General features: G+C 35.7%; 1 protein-coding gene across 12 annotated transcripts in view; it reads left to right on the top strand.

Moving 5' to 3' along the window:
• Tanc2 (tetratricopeptide repeat, ankyrin repeat and coiled-coil containing 2) overlaps window positions 1-26,084 on the top strand; it is a 314,497-nt gene that overhangs the window by 106,708 nt on the left and 181,705 nt on the right. For 7 of the 12 annotated variants that reach the window (XM_052756531.1, XM_052756533.1, XM_052756530.1 and 4 more), the window contains one exon: window positions 10,482-10,664. In XM_052756531.1, the coding sequence (XP_052612491.1) occupies window positions 10,482-10,664 (183 nt within the window). The remainder of the gene's footprint in view (window positions 1-10,481; window positions 10,665-26,084) is intronic. The other 5 variants (XM_052756540.1, XM_052756535.1, XM_052756539.1 and 2 more) reach the window with 1 other exon arrangement.

Here is a 26,084-nt window from a genome sequence, read left to right as displayed (position 1 = left end):
TCTTTTTGTGCAGAATTATTTGAACTATTTGAAGTCTTTGTAGATCCGTATGATTTTTTTTCTATTGGAAGTTTTTTCCCTCATTTATATGAAGAATATCATTGACATTTTGATGGCAATTGCACTGAATCTGTACATTGCTTTTGGTAATAAAAGCCTTTTAAACAATATTCTTCTCATCCTCCTTCATGGGATACATTCCCATCTTCTAGTATCTTCAATTTCTTTCTTAAGTGATTTGTAGTTTTCATTATAGAGGGGTCTTTAATGTCTTCAAGTTTATGGCTAGTTTGTTTTTTGTTTTATGGTTATTTTGAGTGGATTGTTACCTGACTTGAATTTCAGTGAGTTACATATTAGTATATACAGAAACTACTTATTTTCATATGCTGTTTTTGTCCTGCTACTTGGCTAAAAGTGTTTATATGTTTATTAGATCAAAGAATTTTCTAGATGAATTTTTTGTGTCTTTAAGTGAAGGATGGTATTGTCTATAAATAAGCATAATTTCACCTCTTATTTCTGTCACCTCTGTATCTTTCTCTTGCCTTTTGTTCTGTCCAATAATTAAAGTACTTTATGAGTAAGAGTGGAGAAAGTAGACACCTTTATTGTGTTCTTAAATTTAAATAAAATACTTTGCATTCTTCTCCAGTCCATTTCATGTTTGCTATAAGCATCTGTCTGAAATAGCCTTTATTTAACTTGTAGTTCCTTCTGTACTTTTGTCATAAAGGAATGTTAAACCCAAAGGGATGGTTTTATTTATTTATTTTCTTTTTTCTGCAGCTGTTTAAATTGTGTTGTGACTTTGTCCTTGATTTTAATTATGTACTGTGTTACATTGACTGACTTGCACATGTTGACTTATCCTTGCATTACTTGAATACAACCAATTTGATCATGGTGACTCATCTGTCTAGTGTGTTGTTGATTTCAGGGAACCAGTATTTTATTGAAGATTTTTATATCTGTGTTCATCTAAATTTTCTTTTTGGTTTTACCTTTGATGGGTGGATGCAGAGGGGGAGATAGGATCTCATTCTTTAGCTTACATAGATCTGAAACTTACTTTTAGTCCAGGATGGCCTTAAACTCATGGCATTGCTCCTGTTTTACTCTCCCAAGTGCTGAGATTACAGCTGTGAGCCACAACATTCTGCCTGCTCTCAATGTGCTTTTGACATTAGGGTAATGTTGGCTTTGTAAAGTGATCTTGGAAGTATTCCCTCCCTTTCTACTTAATGGTCTACTAGAATTCATCAGTGTCTGTTCTAGACTCTGTCTCTTTCTCTTTTGGGTGATATCTAATTACTGTTTCTATCTCATTGAGGTTTGATCTCTTTGAGTTGTTTGGTAGTTCATCTGTATCAAATGTTCCATTTTTTAAAGGTGTTTTTATAAGTTATTGGACTATATAAAATTTTAAATGTTCCATAGTGATCCTTTGGTTCTTGGTGGTACCTGTTGTTATCCACTCTTGTTTCTTTTGGGTAGTTGGCATTCATTTTGTCAATCTTTTGTATCCTTTTAAAGAGTCAGCTCTTATTTTCGTTGATCCTTTATGCTGTTCTTTCTAGGACACATTTGTTTCATTAATTTCAGCTCTGATAATTCATTCTATTTTTTCACCTACTACAGTAATTTCAGATTTGACTTGCTAAAACCTTATTTACATCATTAGACTATTTCTTTGATATCACTAATTTTTTAATGTAGATACTCATAAATCCTTTTAGAACTGTCTTCACAATATCCCACAGACATATATAAGTGGTATTTCATTTTCACTTGATTGTAGGAGTTTCAAAATTTGCCCCATTACTCAAGGTCTCAATTTTATTTCAAAAGTATACGATTCAGTCTCCATGTTTGTATAGAATCTGTAGACTTCCCTTGATTCTAATTTTTAGTTTCATTCCATTGTTATATGATACAATACAAAATTTCTTTAAATTTTTTGTATTTATTAAGACTTATTTTATGACCAAGCCTATAATGTGCTTTAATAACAACATATTTTAGTTTCCTATAATTAGGGTAGAGGTGACTCTTACAGATACAATAGGCTATCAAATAAAAAGCCCAGGGCCAATTTTGAGCCGTTGGTCATTGGGATCCCATAGACACTCCCTAATAATGCAGAATATTGCATTACCTTTTCAGAACATAGGGAAGGGAGCATAGTGAGGAAATATTGGATCAAAGGAAGACTGAAAACCAGCTGGACAAACTCCAAACTCTGCATCTCATGTCTGATGTTAATGTGCTCCTCAGATCTCCAACTCCTTTCAACTTTGTTGACTGCAACACACTTCTTTTTCTTGGGCTGGTTCCACTCCCTGTTTGAAGCTCTCCTTAGCAGGTATTCCATGGCTCTGGAATCTCCAACATCTTGGGGTCTCCAAGGAAATCCAGACTTCAATTTCATAGCTTCACACAATGGCCTCTCTACTAGGCTTCCATTCAGGGACACACACACACCCCCCACCCCCAACACACACACATGCTTGGGCTTATGTCTTTTTTTGTCATGGAGGCAAATTCTGTAACCCCTTTCTTCTCTTCTTAACTCTAAAGCCATTGAATGTAATAATTTTACAACCTTGTCTTCAATCTCCAATATTCTATTGGCGATACTCTCCATTGATTTTTAAAATCTTGATTCATTAAGTTTTTTTATTTCCAGCCAGTCATGGTGGCACATGCTTTTAATCCAAGCACTTAGGAGGCAGAGGCAGGCAGATCTCTGTGAGTTTGAGGCCACCCTGGTCTACAAAATATGTTTTAAAACAACCAGAGCTACATAGTGAGACCCTGTCTCAAAATCACCTTCCCTCAAAAAAGCCTTTCATTACCAAGATTTTCTCTCTCTGCTGTCTCTATCTCATTGGTGAATTTCTCATCCAAATCTTGAATTGACTACTTGGTTCTATTCATCTTCTCTTTGAGGTCATTGATCATTTTAAAAATTAGACTTTTAAATTCTTTGTTGTTTCAACTATTTCCATGTGTTTAGATTTGGTTACCAAGGAGCTGTGAACTTCTGAAGAAGTGATATTCTGTTGCTTCATAATATTTCTTGTATTTCTACTTAGTGATATCTGTATCTTTTGGAATGAATTCTAATTTTCATAAGGGTCTTCTTGGTAAGTAGCCTGTTCTTTCCACTCAAAAGAGAAATCAGATTGCAGTTATAACAACTCAAAAACAAACCAGATATTTAAATATAGTAAAAAGCAATTGGAAACAACTATACCCCCAAGGGTAGAAAAAAAAGGGCCAAGGTATTACATTGATGTTCATATTATTAGTACTAATCTTAGGTATTGTATTACTTTTGTAGAGCTGTGACCTGTTTTCAGACAGAAACATTTTAAGTCATGAAACATTTATTTTGGCTCATGTTTTAGAGAAATGAGTCAATGGACACTTGGCTCCATTTTTCTGGTTGCATTGTAGAGCAGAACACTTTGGCAGTGGTAGGCTGTGGCAAAGGAGAGTTAATCAACTCAAGATAGACAGAAAGGGCCAGGGACCTCAGTTACCTACCTACTTCATATAGACCCTAGCTCTTGAAAAATTTCCAGAATATTCACCAAATAGAGAGCTATCAGGACTTTTAACACATGAGCTTGTGGTAATCATTTCATATTTAAGCTACAATAATACATGTTTATATGAAAACTTAAGGATATAAAAGTTACCAAAGGTAAAAGTATTAGCAAATAATAATAATAATAATAATAATAATAATAATAATAATAATACAAACTAAGGGATAGGGAAAGGAAAGACGAGAGAAAAGGCAAGATAGGAAAGAAGAATATGGATAGAAGAATGAGAGGTAATAATGATGGGAAACAAAATAGTAGCACAAGTAGCGAGCAAAACAGAAAATCTGAATAAAACTCAAGCAGATCAAATAGACGAATATTAAGTGGATAGTGGAGACACTTTGCTGCCCCCTCCCAAGAAGATAAACTACAGGATAGTGACTTGCTTTCTTTTTTCTGAACAGGTTAGACCAGAAATGACAATTTGCAGACTGAGCCTCACCTTGCATTTTCAGTTGGAACTTGCTGGTTGCTAAGACCTCTGATAGGCTGAATGCTTGTAAGTTCTGCATATGCAAGCCCAGCAACACAGCTGGTGTAGGAACCACTTTCAAGTTGCTCTCACTGTGAGCCTGTGGTCCACCTGTGATGCACCCTTGTACCAGAGACCTTATTCCAGTATGATACCTGGGTGTGGGAAATGCCTGAATAGTAGTCTGTTCTTCCTGTTACCACCTATCCTCCACCCTTAGGACAAAAGTGGGGCACCAAGTGATCCCATGTGCTCTGACTTTGCCTGTCTGTTCCAACCTCCATGTGTATTCACACCCTTATTTGGTCTCACTCTTTTCAGAGCTCAATCTACAGTTCCCTAATAGAGAAGCCCTCTGTTTCTCTATATAGCACATCATGTTTTCACTTGTCCCTTCAGTAGCTAGGCCCACCATTAATGACACATTGATGGGGTACAGAACCTGATATCTGGTGACTAGCCTAGTACTGTTGGGCTCAGTGTATACCAGCTGATCCACAGTCAAACTGCAGATTCATGAGAATAAAGTAGGTTTGTTTTCTGTTGCAATTTTGAGATTACTGGTTATTTAAGAGAAGCCAAATTCTGTTAATACTCACCAACATTTTACTTGAAGCATATATTTTTAGATTTTGTTTGTAGCATCAGTGAGTTCAAAGCATAATTTTATAGGACAAAGAAGATAAAAAGAAAACGTTTCTAAGCAGAGAAATGAACTAGGACAGCCAAACTGGAGTAATTGCACTATGATTCCTTAAGGAGGATTATCAGATCCTAAAATTATCAGCTCATTTTTAACAGTGGAACAGTGTAAGTGAAAATGGTACTTCACTAAATGAAATGCAGCATTTTGAATGTATTCCTTTATTAAAAAATTTAGTACTGATTTTGATCACCAAAGGACCCTTTAATTTGTAAATTACTCTCTAATGGAATACCTTTTTGCTTACAAATCTGTAAAATAATATAATTTTGTTTAATCAATTTCAGATATGTTCATGAAGCCCAATAATTAGAAACCTGATGTTAGAAAAACAGACTTGAAAAATAGGTCTAGGAGATACACTATCCATCTGATCAGGCAGGGGGAGGGAAAATAGAACATACTACACACAGTGATCAGAGACTAAGAAGGAATAAAGTTTCAATATCCTAGTCAAATTCCTAAAATCCAAGGATAAGGAATAAATTCTAGATTTCTGCCTCCTGAAGATTGGTGGCACATTAGTAGTGGTCAGGACTAAGGTAGTAGTAGGAGAGTGGATAGAACATGGCATTTTGAAATATATTTTGGATTGGTAATCTGCAGAACTGTTAGTCATGTGTTGCAAAGAGTCGGTAAGGGAAAAAAATCAGCAATGATTTCTAGGCTTCTGGACTGAGAAAATATGTGGTTAGGGGTAAATACCTGTGTCATTCTTCATGGCACCACAATCCACATACCATAAAACTCAACCATTTCCAAGTGTATGTACCGTCAGTGGCTCTTAGCATATTCACCATGCTATACAAACATCACTGCTCTTTCATCCATCACCCCAAAAGAAAACACCAGGCCTGTTAAGCAGCTATCCCCTCCCCTTTTTTCTGGGATACTCTGAAAACTACAGTCTGCTTTTTTGTCTTCCTTGATTCATCTCTCCAGAGCATCTCACATAAGCAAAACCATATAGTATGTGGCTTTTTGTGACTTCTTTGAGCATTATGCTTTCAAGATTTTTTTCAACTGTATAGCATTTGTTAGGCCATCGTCCCTTTGATAGCTAAATAATATTTATGCAAAATATTATATCGCATTTTGCTTATCCATTTATTAGTTTATGACACATTTGGGTTGTTTCTACTTTTTGGCTATTATGAATAATGCTTCTGCAAACATTCATATCTAAGTTTTGGTTGTAAATCTGTTTTCAGTGCTTTTGGCAATATACATGTAAGAATTGAGTTATATGTGATTCTGTGTTTAACTTTTTGATGAGCCACCTGTTTTACACAGAAGCTACATCATTTTTCACTCCTGCCATTAGTATGGTGGTTCAATTTCTCTATATGTCTACCAATTACTTTTGATTATTTGGATTGGTAATCTGCAGAACTGTTAGTCATGCATTGCAAAAGGTTAGTAAGGGAAGAAACTAGCCATGATTTCAATACTTGTGGACTGAAAAATATGTGGTTAGAGCTAAATGCCTGCTCATTCTTGATTGCACTACAATTCACATACTATAACACAAGCATACATAAATTTCACATACTGTAATGCAAACAAGATACATACTGTGCAACACCCACACCCATGTCAAGATCAACTGGCAGAAGTGACTTTTCTCTTTCCGCCATATGGGTTCTGAGAACTGAGCTCAGGTCATCAGGGTTGGCAGCAAGGATTCTCACCTACTGAGCCATCTCACCGGCCCATTTTTAAAGTATTTATACTTTTTTGTTCTTAAAAGTGGCATCTATGTTAATGACTATAAAGAAGGGTCTCATTTGACTTTGATTTACTTTTATAGAAAGATTGTTCAGTATCTTTTGACATGCAGAGGGGCCATTTATAAATTCTTTGTAAAAGTCCTTTGCCCAATTTTTAATTGGTGTGTGTGTGTTGTTGTTGAGTTATAAGAATTCTTTGTATATTCTAGACCTTAGACTCATATCAGAAATATTTGCAAATATTTTCCCATTCTGAGAATTGTATGTTCACCCCTTTAATAACATCCTTTGATACCCAAAAATGGTTTTTTGTTTCGTACATAAATAAAATCCAGTTTATTCATTTTTCTCTTGCTCGTGCTTTTGGTATCATTTATCCATTTCCATTCTTTGTAAAATTAAGTCTTTAAAAAATATTTTGTATGCATGGGCACATACATGCCCACAGTATGCATTTGGTGGTCAGAGGATAGCTTGCAGGAGTTGGTTCTGTTCTTCCAATGTGCTTCCTGGGGATTGAACACAGGTGGTAAGGCTTAGTGGCAAGTGCTTGTACTTGCCAAACCATCTCATCAGCCTTCTTTTTTGTTTTTTTGACGTTCTAGTTATCATTCTAATTTTTTCCAACACATCTTTCAGATTTCTAGTTCTCTCTTCTATGTAAATCTACTTTCAAATTCATCTAAATTTAAATTTCATTTTTAACACTCTAAAATTCTAAACATTTAGTTTCTTAACATATTAAACATACTCCTTTAAATGCTATAATTTGTTTGTCAACACATATTTTTTGTCAGATTTCTGGCTTATTTGGCTTTCCCCCTTGTTCTCTCTTTTTTTTCTTCTCTCTCTCTTTTACATTTACTTATTTGTTCAGTACTAAAGATTGAACTTAGGGCCTTGAGCATGTGAAGCAAGCACTCTGCCCATGAGTTATATCCCCAGCTTACATGATTTTTCTGATACATCTTGTTCAATGTGGATGTGCTACTGTTAATTAATGGCCAGATGCTATATATGCAAACTTACATAAATAATTTGAGACCTATCATGGCATCTTCTCTAAGATGTGTTTGTTTTTTCAGTCCTAGCAATCTACTATTGTCTTTCTTTAATTTTATGAAAGATATCCATGTAAGACTCAGTCTCTCTATGTGTTTTCTTTCTCCTTTTCTCTTTTCCTTTCTCCCTTACCTCTTTCTTTCCTTCCGTCCACCCATCCTTCCTTCCTCCCTCTCAGTAAATACACAAATGAATTTGTGTGTGTGTAATGAGTCTTTTCTCTGTGCCGCCAGCCCGCTCCCAAGTAATTACATGGAGACTTATTAATTAATGAAAGCTCAGCCTATAACTTAGGTGAAAGGCCTTAGGTTATTAAAACACTTTAAATGCCATATTCTGTAGGTCTCTAAAGTGTTTGAAGACCACCTGTTTATCTAAAATATATCTCTGTTTAACCTTGAAAATATATATAACATGATTACAAGTTTGATTATTATTGATGACTAACTACTAACCTGTATTTCTTTTACATTACATTTTTAAAAGTGCTGCATAGGTACAATACCTTAAACAAAAGTAGAAACATATATACAGTATAACAAAAATAACCTTAAATTTGTATCAGTATGCAAAAATATCTTAAACAAGAATAGAAACAGTATTTTCTAACAAAAATAACCTTAAATTTGTATCAATATACAAAAATCCATACCAATGAAAATATTTGAGATTAATAGTTGCTTTTTAGTTTAAAATAGATTCAGTAATCAACCCTTTTATTCTATTGTTCCTATACCCATCCCTTTTCTTTTCAGAAACAGATCCTTGAATCTAACTTTCCCTTGCTCAGTTTCTTCCCTTATCATGACCAGTAACAACTTGTAACCAACCCTACTAAACGATGACAAACATCCATCAAATGACCAAAAACCACCCACCCCACCTCTTGGGAATGTGAGGTTGTGTTCTTAAAATACTTCTTATTGTCTGGGGGCGATGGCATCTTTAAGGGACCCTGAGAAAATTGTGATAATGGTCAAGTCCTAGAAGAGCTAGCTGTATTATTTGTTGTCCAGTCTCTGTGTAATAGAAAAGTGCAGTGCAGGCCGGGCGGTGGTGGCGCACGCCTTTAATCCCAGCACTCGGGAGGCAGAGCCAGGCGGATCTCTGTGAGTTCGAGGCCAGCCTGGACTACCAAGTGAGTTCCAGGAAAGGCGCAAAGCTACACAGAGAAACCCTGTCTCGAAAAACCAAAAAAAAAAAAAAAAAAAAAAAAAAAAGAAAAGTGCAGTGCTTATCTGAAGTCCTGGCTAGAGTAGTGTGTGAGGCTGGACTATTTCAGCTAGCAGCTTTGAAGTTGTTTTGGATGCAAAATTTTGAGGGAACTGCAACAGAGACATTCAGAGAGGCTGGATCACCTGGGATACTTGTCGTTATTGGCATCTGGCCCTTTTTTCAGAAAACGCATAAACTTTTAAAGGTAACACATGTGTCTGCATTAACACAAGTATGGAATGTGCGATGTACACAAGTCAGCTAAAGATGATTTTTTGTTCTATGCTTAAGCAGGTAAAAGACACCTGTCAACTTTATAGGTCTGTTTGGACTGCATAACCAAACAGTAAAATAAATCTCCATCCATGTCATATGAAAGAATATAATAATAACTCATTAGGATTCTGCAGCCACCAAGATTTGTCATGTCTCCTCCAGTCTCAGAGCTGTTCCCATATCGAGGGATCGGCATATATGTCACCTGTCCTATAGTCTTTCTTGGCTTTTTCCCTTATGTCTATATCCAAGATCTTCAGGAGGTCTCCTCTGGTCAAATCTGATCTCATTAACTTTGAAGGAATCCATAGCTTTTCATTTCCCGTGGAAACAAAAGCACAACCTCTTCCCCAACACAACCCATTTCCCAACTTCCATTCTGAAGCCAAGCATCCCTAATTCAGCAGTCCCTTCCACAATACAGTGTCTTTCAGCAGGTTCTGTTTCCTGTTCATTAGTATTCAAAAAAATTCAAAATTAACAAAGCACCATATAAGGTCCAAACTCCCTGTGTTACAATATTTTCCCATCCTCACATGGCTTATTTTTTTATATTACTTTACTCATTCTTTAAAGACTTTACTAATCTTGAAACTATTTGTTTGTTTGTTTATTTATTATGGCTGTCTATACCCATTTTTTTCTATATCTGTTTAAAGATTTTTCTTGATCCCCTGGTCCAGACTGCTTTACTGCACACCTGCAGCCTTTTTGATTGCATGAGACAAGCATTAAATACACTGCATGACTCTACATATGGTGCTGGCTGGCTCAAGCCTTCAGGCAATGGCCAGGAGCCTCATCTCTGAGAGATTGCCAGACTAGGAAGTCATGTCTGGTTCCATTTTTGCATGTTTGGAACTTTATTTTTAAGCTTTCTCAGGTACTATGTATATATACTTCCCCCCATGTTGGATGCCATATGTATCAAGTCTTTCTTTGTCCCACCAACTAGCTTCCAAATAATGTCATGGAGACTTCTTACTAATTATGAAAGTTCAGCCTATAACTTAGGCTTGTTTCTAACTAGTTCTTATAACTTAAATTAACCCATTTCTTTTAGTCTATATCCTGCCATATGGTTTGTGGCTGTTACCTCTCCTCCTGCACATCCTGCTTCCTCTGCTTCTTCCTGGTGACTCTGACATTCTTCCCAGAGTCCCAGGAAGGCCCACCGAACCTCTTCCTGCCTAGCTATTGGTCATTCATCTCTTTATGAAACCAGTCAGAAGGCCCCTTTGCAAAGACATGTCTTCACAGTGTAAACAAATATTCAAATATTCTGCAACATAAGTGATATATATATATGGGGGGACTATTCTGAATCATCCTAGAAGATACATTTTAGTAAAGAAGGAAGACTCTGTTCTCATCAGCTTTTTTGTACCATCCTTTCCTATTAACAGGTGGCATCTCCACAGAAAGCGATTGTGCTTTTGAGCCAGACTACGCTGTTCCACCACTTCCAGTGAGTGAAGGTATGCAGCACATTCGGATTATGGAGGGCATGTCTCGCTCTCTTCCATCCTCCCCCTTACTCACACATCAGTCTATCAGTGTTCGGCTCCAACCTGTGAAGAAGTTAACTGGTAAGGAATTTACCTGAATATAGTATGTTTGACAGGAAACCTGACAGTATGACACTTTAAAATCACATCAGATGTGTATGTTCATCTTCAGATTTCCTCCCCTTTGGTCTTCCTAGTGTCATAAGACTCTTAGAAAGTGGAGCTCCTACTGATTTTCATTTAGAGAATTAGAACAGTACTCAGTTTGACAGACATTTCTAAGTGACCCATCTGTTGTGGACATATTTTTCTAGGTTTTCAGGAAGTTCCTAGTTTTACCAGAATACACTGTTGTTCTGACTTCGTTTATCAGCTTGTTCCTGTCATATTAACAGATGGAGACATTATAATTTTAGTTGTATCAGAGCTTGACATTTCAACAAATGTATAGACATTAGCCATGGTTTTATTTGAAATCATTATTTGTAGATCTCATCTCTAGGGTTCAAAGATGACTTAGATTTTTTTTTTCCCATGGAACATTATAACTTCTTGGGATATTTATTGTGATTCGTGTTGCAATTCCATTGACTTTCAATATATCTCATGATTTGTATTGTTCATTCAGTTTATGTTAGGTTTGGAACTAGTTCTTTATTAAATGACTTTTATCCTCAACATTTTCAGGGCAGAAATTGTAAGATATAAATGAAGACTATTTCCATGTGAAAATATGTAAGCCTGGGCCATGTTGTTAGGTTCTTCTGACATTATCAGTATATTCTTAAACCAAAACCAAACATTTTTATTATTATATTTTAATTGTACAAAATGATGAATTTCATTATGGCGTTATTGGTAGCATACTCTTGATAGTTGTCAGTTGACTGGTATTGATGGATTCTGAGAGCATATAGGTATAAAATTAAGGGTATGTTGATTGTTTCCTCTATGATAGGTTTTGAGCTAGGTAGTAGGGAGATTTGGTTGTCATGACAGTTCAAAAAAATAGTAAGAGGAAGAGGATAAAATGAGACTTTTTGACTCTTCTAAATAGAATGAAGCACTCAATGTTTATAATTTTCACCAAAATACAACATTTCGTTATTTTGTAGTTTCATAAAATGTAAGTTTGATCTCTTTACATTGCTTATTGTATTTTAGGTAATTTGAGTGAGTCAAAGTATTGACTCAGATCATTAGATAAAAATTGGTAAAATAGGGCTGGGTAATGGTGGCTCATGCCTTTAATCCTAGCATTTGGGAGGCAAAGGCAGGTGAATCTGTGAGTTTGAGGCCAGCCTGGTCTGCAGAGTAATTTCCAGGACTGTCAAGGCTACACACAGAGACACCCTGTATCAAACAAACAAACAAACAAACATAAAACCTAAACAAATAAAAAATTGATTAAATACCTAAATAACATAGTAGCCTAAATAATCAACTTTAACATGGTGTGGCAAGAATAAACTTTGATTGCTTAGAAATCCTTCCTTTTTGTAGTAAAAGGTGACATTACTAAAAACACAAACTGCAAACTCTGAGAGCTGCCGTGTGTTGTTTCATTTTCCCACACCTCTTGGAAAAAGTGCAACAAGTTTGGGTTTCTATGAAATAAGCTGGATTGCCTGGGGTTTTGTGGTACCTACTTCATTTGCTTACGTCAATTTCAGTGTTAATCTAAATAAGCTATATTTGTTAAAAGATAAATACATTTAATAACATAGTAACTTACTATCTCAGAGGTGATGTCATGGCACAGCAGATTGGGGTATAGTTGATTAATAACATGTACGAACCACTGAATTTTAATTTCACAGTGTTTAAAGTATGCGGAACTTCTCATAAAGTTTTACTTACTAAAGTAAATAAATTCAAAACCTAAGAATTAAAGATTGAGAGTGAATTTTATAACTTCTGAATGAAGGAAATATGTATACTAAAAGAATATTCTGTAAAAATGTTTCTTTGGCCGTTATTCCCCCAAGTGAGGCAGATGGTAAACTTTTCTATTTAACACAGAATAAGTGAAATTATTTCAAAATTTAAAAGAAATCCTTGGTCAGTAGATTGCTTATCAGTTACCTTTTCCTAATTATGTCTTGTTATAAGTAAATAAAAGGAAAGTTAAAAGAAGAAACTATAGACAATAAAGAAATACCCTCCAGAGGTACATACCAAAGGGTACAAATTTAATGAAGCCATTGGGGCTAAAATTAACTAATTTATCTATTTCTATGAGTTTAAACTTCCAAGTATTACTTATATGTATATTGCCTACCAAACAGTTAACCTGTTTTATTTCTTTTATGGCTTTCTAACATTTGGTTTCCTGTTTTCAGTATATACACATAAGGCTCAGTCATTCAACAGATATTTATTCATAACTAAATGCTAAGTACTACTGTAGATAAAACATATCAGTGAAAAAGACAAGGTCTTGCTTTAAGGTTTTTATATTTCTGTTGTGAGGGAGATTAATAAGAAATACATAACCATTGGACATGGTATTACAAGCCTTTAATCCCAGCACTTGTGAAGCAGAGGCAGGCAGATCTTTGTGCATTTGAGGCCAGCGTGGTTTGCACAGTTCCAAGACAGCCAAGGCTACATAGACCCTGTTTAAGGGGGAAGGGGGATATAACCAGTAAGTAAAATAATTTTAGATAGTAACAAGCACTATGAAGGTATGAAATAGGAAATGGGGTACAGAGAAATTGGGGTAGAAATGGAGTTTCTTTCTATGGAATAATGCAAGAGTAAGAAAGGGAAGGAGCAGGATTTAGGGGAAGAGCTATGGAAAGATCTGGAGTCTGAACCTTCTAGGCAAAGGGAACAGTATGAAAAATCCTAAGACAGAAGTGATCTTGGCATATTCAGAAACTATAAAGAGCTCAAGTGTGGTTTAACAGAGTAGGTCAGAGGAGAGATTAATAAAAAATGAAATCAAGAGGCAGTTAGGATTCAGAAATTTTAGCCATGGTAAGGAGCCTACTTTGTAAGATTATGAGCAGAGATGGAATGGGGAGTAATAAGATCCACTTCAATATTTTTTTTGGAACTTATTGACAAGCATGTAGAGAAAAAATAGAGTGTGAGGGACTAGAATAATCTGTGTTCATTAACCTTGCAGGAGTGGGTTCTTTCTCTGTACTATATGAGTCCCAGGGATTGAACTCAGGTCATCAGGCTTGGCAGCAAGTGCCTTTACCTACTGAGCCATCTCACTAACCCTCTTCATTAACCTTATACATGTTTTCCTGATTTTTAAATAGTCCTTAATTCAAACAAGAGAAGTACCTTTGTAGTCATTGTAAGATACTACAGAGGAGTAGCCTTTTCATGTCATTGTTTTCAGGCAGCTTTTGTACTCAACATATTTTTATGTTAGTCCCTTAGCACAGATGTATGTGAAGACTTGTTTGCAGAAAGAATTCCATTTTTCAGATATTTTGACTTTTTGTAAAGAGTAGGAATAACAAAAGGTTACTTTAAAAGATACAAATAACAGAGTAATTTTTAAATGTATAGATGCATTGCTCTATTTAGTAAAAACATAAGTTGATACAGCAAAAGCAGTTGAGACATAGGCTCAATAGTAAGACTGCTTAATTTTTTATTCCAAGTCTGATTTAGTCATTCCATCCTTGTATTCTTCTATACAGTGGGGATGCGGTTGTGTCTTATGGTGATACACTGATTTTACTAACCTAAAACCATGTTTGGTAAATCTTAGGTACTCAGTGTTAGCTGTCGTTACTGAAACAAGATTGTTTTAAGTTTGGTGAGAATATTTTGAAAATTGCTTTTAGTATTAGATGCCAGTTGGAACTTTAAAAAACACTATTTATGAGGAACTGTGTAGTGAATTATGCACATAATCCCAGCACTAAGGAGGCTGAGGCAGGATCATGAGCTATTGGCCAGCCTTGGTTGTACAGTCAGTTCCAGGCCAGTTTGGACTACATTAGGAGATCCAGTCAATCAACAAACAAACTGTATATGTTTTGAAATCATATTTTTATTGAATAATGGAAAAGTGCTAGAAATGTTCACTTGAAGGTCTTCTATGTGGTATATGCTTCACTAATAGAGTTTTACATTTATCTTCATTTTACAAATAAGTTAAGTCAGAGAGATAAAAGAGGTAAATGCTTGCTAAATTGAAAATTTGCGAAAAATAATACAGCTAGGAAATGATCTTTTACCAATGAGAAAATTGAACATTAGATAAGTTGAATACTTGCCTTTTGGTATTTGTATCTCATTTACTTTTTTGTTTTTGTTTCTAATGACAGAAGATGTAGTCAAATGGTTTAAGCAGTAAATGAAAACTAGAAAGCCTAAGTTTGAATAGGAGCCACTGTTCAGTTGGTTAATTAGTTACGTATTGCTGTGTAATGGGAGAGATGTGGAAGAATGCAGAGACACACTGTTGGCCCTAATTAGTGCCAGGTTCTTAGTTATTGCTCTTTCCAGGATTTCTTAACTGTATCTCAAAAACTTGATATTTCTTAATCTATAAATATTAAAGAGTGCATTGATTCATTGCCATTTAGTTTATGCCATTGACCTGTGCTTGTGTGTGTAAACATCAGTACAGACAACTTTGTTCTGAATTTTACAAATAAACTTGAATGAGCTTGGAAATTTATCTTTATATACATATATATATATATATATATATATATATAGTGTTGTTTACATATAAAAATGAAAATTTAATTGTCAATAATATGGATCCATATGTGTTATAAATTGATATATACACACACAAATGTAAAGACAGGCATTTGGTTATGGTAGAGACATATAACTACTAAAAAGTGGGACAGTGATGACATAAGTTTAGTTCATGTCATTTTTAATGTTTGTAATTTTTACCCTGTGGCAAAATTTAAATTGAAAACTCCATGAGGTGGTATAACAAATTTGCTGTGTAATCTTGTTCAAACTCATTTAAAAAAACTCTGTATTTCATTTTCTTTGTTTGTAAAAATAAGGATAATAACATTATGTACTTCATAGAACAGTAAGAAATAGACAAGTACCTGTAAACTTGATAAGTTGGTATCTAACCTAGAGTAGGTAGTAAAATGCTAGCCACAACTGTCAAAATGTCTACGAAACTTGAGACTTGAGTTTCTATCAACTATATTAAATGGGCTTTCTGAGCTTTAGAAGGTGACTTTCACATAACTTTGAAAGCCCTTCCACTTTCTTGATGTTTAATCTTCAGATTCTCCCACCAAATAGATTAGGCAATGTATTGTGGATGGTAACTCATAATAAATGATCTGATTATGATAAGCTTGGACATTTGAAATACTGGCTATAGACAAAGTAGTGTTTTTGTCATAGATCAAATTGAAACATTTACTTAGTTTAGAAACATTCTGTAAGAATCACCTTCAAGCTCTTTTGACAATAAAAAAGGCCTATATATTAAATTAGTCTACATGATCTAACATGTTCATCGACCGTTTATCCTTACCTTACAGTTTTGGGGAACAATGGAGTTCAAGATGTATGAGCCTGAATTTTATTAGGATTGATGTGAAAATTAAATATGATTTATTAGACATACCTCCTAGCATATACTAAATATTGACCAAATGATAGTTTTCTCATAAAACTAAGGATAAATAAGGGAATGTAGCTTTGTCTCATAGGCCTTCTAAGAAAATTATTAAAGACCTAATTTGAAAATATAAAAGATCTAGAATGTGTTATTAGTCTATACAGTCTGACTTACTAGACATAACATACTATAGCATATGAGTACATATTTTGAATTTTAGAAAAACGTTGGCATTCTAGGTGCCTTATTCATTCCTTTTGTGGGGGAGGGGGCAGAGACATCTAACCCAAGCTAAGCTCAAACTTACATAGCCAAGGCTGGCTTTAAACTCCGGATCCTCCTGCTGTTACCTCTCTGTTGCTTAGATTAAAGGCATGAGCCCCACTGAGTCCAGCATAGTGGATTTAAAAATGTAATAGGTGTACATGGTAGTCCAAGCTTCATCTTTAATGACTGTTATGTTCCCATTTTTGTTTTTTGTAATATAAAAATAAATATATGAAGACTTTTCAACATCTTGGGACTATGAAGATCTACCTGCTATAAATCCCAAGGTTAATTCAATGATAAAAACAGCAAGCAGGAACTATTTCTGGTCCTGCAGAGACTATTTACTAAGTCCTTCAATACTAAAAGTAGAAAATTTTAGGAAATTATTACTTCCTTCAATAAAAATAATTTCAGTTTTCATGAGTCAGCATTATTAAAGCAAACAGAACCAAACAGGTGAGAGGTGTATGATCCTCATAGGCTAACAGCTTGGATGTTCATTAGCTGATAAATGGAAGAGAATGTGTTACAGCCATATTGTTTGACAACAAAAATAAATTATTTACTTTTCCATGCTGCAGCATGGATGAACCTTGTAAATTCATTCTAAATAAAATAAGCCAGTCACAAAAGGTCATATAATTATTGTGAAATTCTAGTTTATGAAATGTCATGAATAGAGACTGAACAGAACAGTTAGTGATTTCCTAGTACAAAAGGGACGAGTGTGTGAAGTTAGCGCTAAGAGTGTGAGTTATTTTCTGGGTAATGAAAATGTTCCAAGCATAGATTATGGTGATAGATCCACAAGTCTGTGAATATACAAAGCCTATTTTAAGTGGAGGAAGAGTAAAGGCAGACATTGTTAACAATAAAAAGGAAAATTGATGAATTTATATTTAATATAGATTTTGTGCCTCAGAATTAATAACTCACTGAATAATGAATATGAGGGATTTGAATAATGCAGTTAATCATTAAGTATAGAGCTTTGTATGGAAAAAACACATTCGTTTTTACACTGAACTGTTTCTAAGTATTGATCATATATTTAGTTGTAACAAAATCTGTGTAGTGTACATTTGCAGTAAAAATAAAAATGAAAATGGAATCTAACAACTGAAAATAAGGAATAATTCTTTTCCTACTCGCAAAGTTTTAAAGAATTTTAAAATAAGTTTTGAGTTAAAAATAGAAAAAAAAAGTTTTTAAAAAATCGCTGGGCGGTGGTGGCACACACCTTTAATCCCAGCACTCAGGAGGCAGAGGCAGGCGGATCTCTGTGAGTTTGAGGCTAGCCTGGGCTACAGAGTGAGTTCCAGGACAGGCTCCAAAGCTACACAGAGAAACCCTGTCTCGGAAAAAAAAAAAAAATCCAGAAGTTTAGATAAGGTGTTTTAGAAGTTAGGAAATGTTCCCATTGGGGCACTGTTAAAAGTCATTACCCTGAATGCTTTATTAACAAAAGGGAAGTCATTAAAGTAAATTAGTTAAGCACTTAACATAAGGAGATAAAATATGGAGGAGTAAATAGAAAAAAATCGACAAACTAGAAAGCTGAAGTGACTAAAATTAATCAAATGTTACTAAAGGTACGGAAAAATGAAAGCAGGAAAGGAGATAAATAAATAAATAAATAATAAGCAACATTAAAAGACAAGAAATGAATTAGCCACTAATAATAATGAGAATATAGTGTACAGTTTTAGAGCAAAACATAAAAAAATGGAAGAAAACATGATATAAAATTGACACAAGAAAACTCATAACAACCAGTCTAATAACCACAGAATTAAATAATGCCTGCAGTCAGCAGACCCAACTGCTGCTGCAGGTAAACCTTTACCTAACTAAACCTTAACCTTTTGGTTAAGTACTAATGATCGAGGCAGTTATGATAATTATATATAATGTTTATTGAGCTATTACTGTGTTCCAGACAGCACTCAGTACTTTATGTGTGTGAGGAAATTCAGTCTTCATAGCAGTCTAAGTGGGTAGCAGCAACCTCTGTCTAAACACTTTCTCTTTTGTAGCAGAGCCTGTTTGTTTCTTGAATAGTTGTCATTCCTGCTCTGATTTCCATGGATGAAATATGTTTCTTAGTTACAGCAATCCATTAGCACTAGTTCTGTCTTTTAGAATAATATGGTATAAAATTAGCATCTTCCTGCTATCAACACTTTATAGCTTCTGAAAGTACTCCTCATGGTTTTCTCTAGCTTTAGAGATTTTGTTAATCTTTAGAGATTTTGCTTATTATTAAGAGGATGCTGAAGCTATGTTGCTTAGTGGACATGAATCCAGACTGGTGATGTGGGCCTGTAATCCCAGCACTTGGTGGTGGCTGAGGTAAGGTTGTGATTTCAATCCCAGCCTTGGCTGCATTAAAGGATCCTGTCATTTTTTTTTTTAATTTTAGAAAAAAGCACGAGAGAGAGAGAGAGAGAGAGAGAGAGAGAGAGAGAGAGAGAGAGAGAGAGAGAGAGAGAGAGAGAGAGAGAGAGATCACTTTGGAATATTTTAGAATTACATTTTCTTCTAACCCCATATTAACTCATAGTGAGCATTTTTCTTTTGCAAAGACTTTATACATCCATATTTTAACATCCTGTGGACCTATAGCTCTCTGAATTTCTTGTATGGTTTTATCAAACTACTGTTAGTAGTTACATGTTCATTTCTTCATATCCTTTTAGAACTCTCTAATGTAAATTGTGTGGGACTAGATTTTGATGATATATTTTTAAATTTCTTCCTCATAACTTGTACTTCTGTGACCTCTTTATGATATTTATTCTATCCTTTTTAATTTAAGCATTATTTTCCTTAAACATTAAGGCAAAATAAAGGTTTTCTTCTTCTGTTTGTGCTGCCATAATGAAACAAGGCTGAGTAATTTATAAAGAACAGAAATTTATTTTTTCACAGTCCAAAAGTTCAAGATCAAGGTACTGGCAGGTTTAGTTGTATGGGGAAAGTTGCTGTCTGCTTTCAAGACTAGGTATCCGGTTGCTACATTCTCTGGAAGGAAGGGGTCCTCATGTCTTCATATGGTAATGATGAGAGGGCAAAAAACCAGGATGTTGTGTGAAAACTCTTTTATAAGAATCTAATCCCACACTGTAAAAGAAGGAACCCTCATGCCTAAATCACTACATAAAGACCCTACTACCTCTTAATACTATCACATTGGCCATTAAGCTCTGAATTTTGGATGGAGCACCTTAAACTATAGCAATTGTCAGATTAAGAGCCTCTGAAGATTATGTTCATCTGGGGGAAAATAGCATTGCAATGGGAACATGCATGCTGTGGTAAACTGAGTTTAGTCAAAGTGCTTCAGGGAAAGAGAAGCTTTAAAGACAGAAGTGAGGAAAATTGCACTGGTAATTTTGAAACAATGATCCATGGCCACAAGGATCAGTAAAAGAAATGGTATCAGTCCACCGCTGAGTAGTTAATGCTGAGTGGGTGTCTGAAGGGGGTGGGGGGTGGTTGTGATGATCTTTGTGTAAGACTGTGGTTTGGACAGTCTTTTGTGATATTGTGTACCAAGTAATACAAAATAATTCTTCATCTTGCTGTTAAAATTGACCTAAGAGTCTCAACTTTTATTCTGTCAACTTTGTACAAGAGTTGTAATTTTCTGTTGCTTGAAGCAGAATATTTGTCCTGGAAAAACTTTGGAATCAGATATTCTTGGGGTGCATATCTGACTGGATCTGCTACTTACCTATGTGAACCTTTTTACTCTGAGCATGTTTTCTTCTTTGTACTTATTATTGTTATTTTTGTCTTACAAAGTATTTTATAGATGAAGCAAGATAATGTATATATCAAGAAGTTAATATTGGCAGTTTAGCTCATAAAAGATGAATTGTAAATGCAAGTTTACAGACAAATGACTACATTATTATCTTTCTTATGCAGTGGGTCAGTCCCTTTTTCATGGTTTGTTTGTTTGTTTTAATACCTCCACAGTCTTCTCTTTGCTATCTTAAAACAGTTCTTCTCATTTGGGACTTTGTTCTTGCTCGACAATATGACTAGAGGGTTTTTGTACTCTGTCTTTGATTCTGTACTTTCTGTCTCTATATACGCCCCTTTTTGGACACATCTTTTATCAGAGCTAGGCATGATGTAGCTCAGTGGAAAATTAGCATGATGCTCTGGGTTCAATCCCTAGCACCCCTTTCCTCCCTAAATTTAAAAATTGGGGGGATGACCGTATTTATTTCTTTGGATGCTGCTATATGATTAATAATATGTAAATTACTTTTTATTTTTTATACCATCTGTTTTCCATCCTAAAATTGTCAAATGTTGCCTCATAGCTTTTCTCTACATTTTTATAAGAAGTCTGCTTATCTAAAATCTAAATTGTAGAACTAAGTTGTTCAGTATTTCTTTTACAGTTGTGGCAAATGAAGGATCGAGCTAGGACCTGAGATGGAGAGGCAAGTGTGTAAGATCAGTTATATGAAGTTCTTAAAAGGAACCCTGAACATTAGAGTTGAATCAGCAGTTAAATAATTGAGAGTAATAGGACATGAATGGAACCTGTTAATCTTAGGGAATCAAACATGTGTCAGAATATGTATTTCCAGCACTCAAAGGGCTGAGGCAGGAGCATTATGAGTTTGCTGCCAGCCCAGGCTACATCCCGAGACCCAGTCTCCAAAAGTTAATTAGTATCTGAAGGATTAGGGCAGACAAAATTCCAGGGGGTAAATAGACAGTAGAAGAATGTATAGTAGTGAGAATATATCACAAACTAATACTTGTTTGCTGTTGATCTTTATGATTTTATAAACCCTGAAGGACCATCCAGCCTTATTTTGGCAAAGTTCAGCAGTCACTTTCCTGTGGGTCTTGCATGTCCAGTTTGCACAGCATGCAGTCAAGCAGTTCATGCAAAAGCAGTTTTTTTTTGCCTAGTGCCTAACCTTGCCAAAGTGAAAGTAAACTCCATAAGGAGTTTCTTCAATGCCCATCATCTCTGAAGTAAATTGGTGCTGCCAGGAGCAAATGTGTCTCATTTTCATGAAAAACCCTATGTTAACAAAACATTTTAAATGCCATATTCTGTAGGTCTTTGAAAAGTTTGAAGGCTATCTATAATATATCTCTATATGATCTGGAAAGCATACCTAACATATCTATAAATTTGATTATTATAAATGACTACTAACCCATGTTTCTTGATTATCATAAATAGTTTATAATAATAACTTTCAAAAACTAGAATTTTACCTTACATTTTTAAATAAACTGCATAGGCAAGTACCTCAAACAAAAATAGAAACATACATACAATATGTTGTAACAAAAATAACCTTAAATTTTTATAAATATACAGAAGTCCCTTAAACAAGGGTAGAAACATATATATAGTATAACAAAAATAACTTTAAATTTGTATCAATATTCTATGTTCCCCTAAATGATGTCAAACATCTATGGCCCATCAAATAAACAAAAGCCTCCCATAACCCTCTGCGGAATGTGGGTGTAGTTTCTCCATACTTCTTCCTGCTGTCGGTGGGTAAAGTATCTTTAGGGTCCCAGAGAGAAAATTTTGAGATAATGACCGAATCCTGGGAAGACCAGCAGTAACCTTTGATGATAGATATCACCTGTCAAGTTTCAGGAGGTCTCGCCTGATCAAACCTGATGCATATTAGCCCTGAAGGAATCCACAGCCTCTCATCTCTTGTGGAACAAAACTCTAAAGTATTTTTGATTTCCATTTGTAAAATACATTTTTTTACTTTAAAAGTTAAGACATTCCTAAAGTATCTAGATTGGTTCAATTTAGCAGCCCAGTTCACAATCCTATGTCTTTTAGCAGCTGTTGTTTGCTTATCATCAAAAAAATTCAAAATCAACACAATAACATACATGATCCATATTCTCTGTGTATTTCCCATCTTACATGGCTTATTCTTTTTTTATTACTTTACTTCTGTCTTTAAAGATTCTTTTATTTTATAAACTATTCTTTTTTTTTCTTATGACTATACCCTTTTTCTTTTCCTAAGCCTGCACACATTGTTAAACACACTGGAACCTGTTTAGAGGTTTTTCTATCTGGACCACTTTTACTGCAAATCTCTAGTCTTTTTTGACCACATGAGCAAACTTTTAAACTGCTAACCTACACCTGCCTTCTCCCACTTCTCGGTTCCTGAGAGTCAAGCCTAAAGCTCATGGTCTACTTGGAAGTTCACAATCAAGAACTTCGTTCAACCGTTCAAACTGTGGAAGCCACTACCTGTGTTGGCACAGGTGGTTTTTACTTAGCTTGCTGTTTTTATATAGTGCTGCCAACTGAACAGCAGCGCCTCTTAAAGAAGCCAAATCCCCACCCCCCCAGCTTTCTCAGGCCCTGTGGAAATACGGCCCATGTTGGGACATCAAAATGTTGGGAGGTTTTTACTTTTTGGGGGGTAGGAGGCGCTATCCAGCTCCCAAATAATTTGCACACAGAGGCTTATACTTAATTATAAATGCCCAGCCTTATTTTGGTTTGTTTCTTGCCAGCTTTCCATATCTTGAATTATCTCATCTACCTTTTGCCTCTGGGCATTTCCTTTTCTCTTACTTCTATAAATCTTACTCTTACTCCGTGACTTGCTGTGTAGCTGTGTGGTTGGCCCCTGAAGTCCTCCTCCTCCTCTGGCTGCTAGCTCTCTCCTCCCAGTTTTCTTCTGCTATATATACTCTCTGCCTGCCAGCCCCGCCTATTTTTCTCTCTTGCCTCACTATTGGCCATTCAGCTCTTTATTAGACCATCGGGTGTTTTACACAGGCACAGTAACACAGCTTCACAGAGTTAAACAGATACAACATAAACAAAAGTAACACACCTTAAAATAATATTCTAGCCGGGCGGTGGTGGCGCACGCCTTTAATCCCAGCACTCGGGAGGCAGAGGCAGGCGGATCTCTGTGAGTTTGAGGCCAGCCTGGTCTCCAAAGCGAGTTCCAGGAAAGGCGCAAAGCTACACAGAGAAACCCTGTCTCGAAAAACCAAAAAAAAAAAAAAAAAAAAAATAATAATAATAATAATAATAATAATATTCTACAGCACTGTGACCCCCATGACCTGAATTTGATTCTGTTCTTTACACATTCACTCAAGGTTTCCCGGGCTCCTCCCTACAAGGAAAGAACCACTTCCCACAAATTATCCCCTGACTCCCACATGAACACCATAACATCACCTACTCCACCCACCTAAATAAATGTAATAAAATGTGATTTTTAAAATTTGCAATGTTTTTATAATTAAGCTTAAAGGTTTTTTTATTATTTTAAAGAATTCCATACACATTTATTTGCAAGCTCACTGTCTAGGTAGATTGGCTTCTTTTGAGCTTGTGTTGGCTCACATGTAAAGTGAAGATGACAGTACTTTAGGCTGAAAGGAATACAGAAGTGTTTGTAAACAATTTCTTTCTGTGCCAATGGCTTATTGTGACATAAGTAAGTATGATTTGTGGGTGACTTGCTTGTTTTTTTTTTTAATAATTTATTTTTATTTCCTGTGCATTGGTGTTTCGCCTGTGTGTGTATTTGTGTGATGATGCCGGATCCCCTAGAACTGGAGTTAGAAACAGTTGTGAGCTGCCATGTGGGTGCTGGGAACTGAATCTGGGTCCTCTGAAGAGCAGCCAGTACTCTTATCTGCTGAGCCATCTCTCCAGCCCCAGGGGTGACTTACTTGTGAAATAGCACTGTATTTATCTGCTTGTGGATCTGTAACATTCTGTCCTATAAACATGGATAAAACTCAGCATTTAAAAACAAAACAAAAACAAACAAACAAAAACCCCTAAAAAACTGGGCCGATCTCCAGGAGTCCTCCTGCTGAATGAAGAAAGGGAGGAGGGAGTATGAGCCAGAGGGGTCAAAGTCATGACAGAGGAGCCCACAGAGATAGCTGACCTGAGCACCTGGGAGCTCATGGACTCTGGACCAACAGTTAAGGAGCCTGCATGGGACCGACCTAGGCCCTCTGCATGTGTGTGACAGTTGTGTAGTTTGGTCTGTTTGTAAGATCAGGACCTGCCCTGGTGCTTAGCTGTTTTGGGAACCTATTCTCCATGCTGGATTGCCTGGCCCAGGTTTGATGCATGGGGAGGAGTTCTGTCCTGCCTCAACTTGATGTGCTATGCTTTGTTCAAGAACATGGGAGGCCTGCCCCTTTCTGAATAGAGACAGAGGAGGAGTGGATGGAGAGTGGGGTAGATGGAAGGTGGGGGGAGGAGGAGAAAGTGGAGGGGAAACTATAGTCAGTATGTAAAATAAATGAAAAATATTAATTAAATAAAATAAAAAAACCTTTTCTTGCCATGTTATATAGACCTCTTTATTAGTTTTGAGAGGTGTTTTTTTTTTTTAAACTTAACTCTGACATGTAGCTAGAAGGTTTCTCCAGTTCCCCATGGTCCCACAGCTACTTAAAAATAATCGTTCAGAGGCTTAATATTAATTACCAGTTGCATGGCCTATGGCAGGCTTTTTGCTAGCTAGCTCTTATAACTTAACCCATTTTTATTAATCTATAAGTTGTCACGTGGCCATGGCATTACCAGTCTGCTGGTATCTTGCTGCTCCTTCAGCAGTGGGTGGCGTCTGTCTCCCTTTCTTCTCTCCGTATATCTGCTTGGATTTCCCGCCTGCCTCTAAGCTGCCTTGCCATAGGCCAATGCAGCTTTATTTATCAACCAGTCAGAGTAACACTTATTCACAACGTACAGAAAGACATCCCACAGCAATGACAATTTCATTTTTACTTGAAATTCTGATTTGTTTAAATTATAAGTTAGATTTGAGAGCTAAACTCTTTCAAAATGTAAATATGTAGAGGAGATGCAATAAAAGAAATCCTATGAGGTAGAAAAGTTGTCCATCCTTCAATCACTGACTCCCTTATATCCGTTTTTAGCAGCAGTGTAATGCTTCTAAGAGGTAGACACCATTTTACAACGTGGCATATACCAGGAAAATGGAATCCCTCATTCCTCTGTGATCTTCCCCATAAAATTTACTACAGTTTTATGTGATGGTTCCTAGAAACCATCTGTTTTTATGCTTCATTGACTTTGTCCTTCCTACTTGCTTTATGCTCACCTGCTGTAGAATGTGAGTTTCAGAATGCCAAATGTGGAATGTAAGAACTAAGTGGTGTCGGCCATTAAGAATACTTCTCATTCACACCATTTCACAAAGGGCAAACAAATACCCAAAATTGAAAAGCAGTTCTTAGCAGGTCTCTCAACAAGCAGTACATTACAGTATGGGATTATGTAAGGTTTAACAAAAAATGTATACTTGGTTTATAGTAGAGATTTTGTAGTACTAAACCAAACTGACAAATTCAGCATCTAAGAGCAATAAACCCATCTCTTAAAAAAGTATCCCTCCGATGAGAATTTTAAACACCAGAGGGCAGAGTGTTCTAAGACTTTTCATTTAGCTGCCTTTTATTATAAATATACCATTCCTGTCCCAAATGTCAGCTGTTCTTTCATGTTGGTGGATGAATTGTGAAAACCACAAAATGGTACCATTAGCAAATGTTCTACAAAAGCCTGTTGATGATTTTGTACTATCAGTCTAGTGAGCAGTGTTTTGAGTTAT

Source organism: Peromyscus californicus, unplaced genomic scaffold (genome assembly GCF_007827085.1).
Source record: "Peromyscus californicus insignis strain IS unplaced genomic scaffold, ASM782708v3 Scaffold_3__1_contigs__length_106647218, whole genome shotgun sequence".
NCBI classification, from domain to species: domain Eukaryota; kingdom Metazoa; phylum Chordata; class Mammalia; order Rodentia; family Cricetidae; genus Peromyscus; species Peromyscus californicus.
The sequence above is the reverse complement of the archived record's forward strand: the minus strand, read 5'-3'. Positions and strand labels throughout refer to the sequence as shown.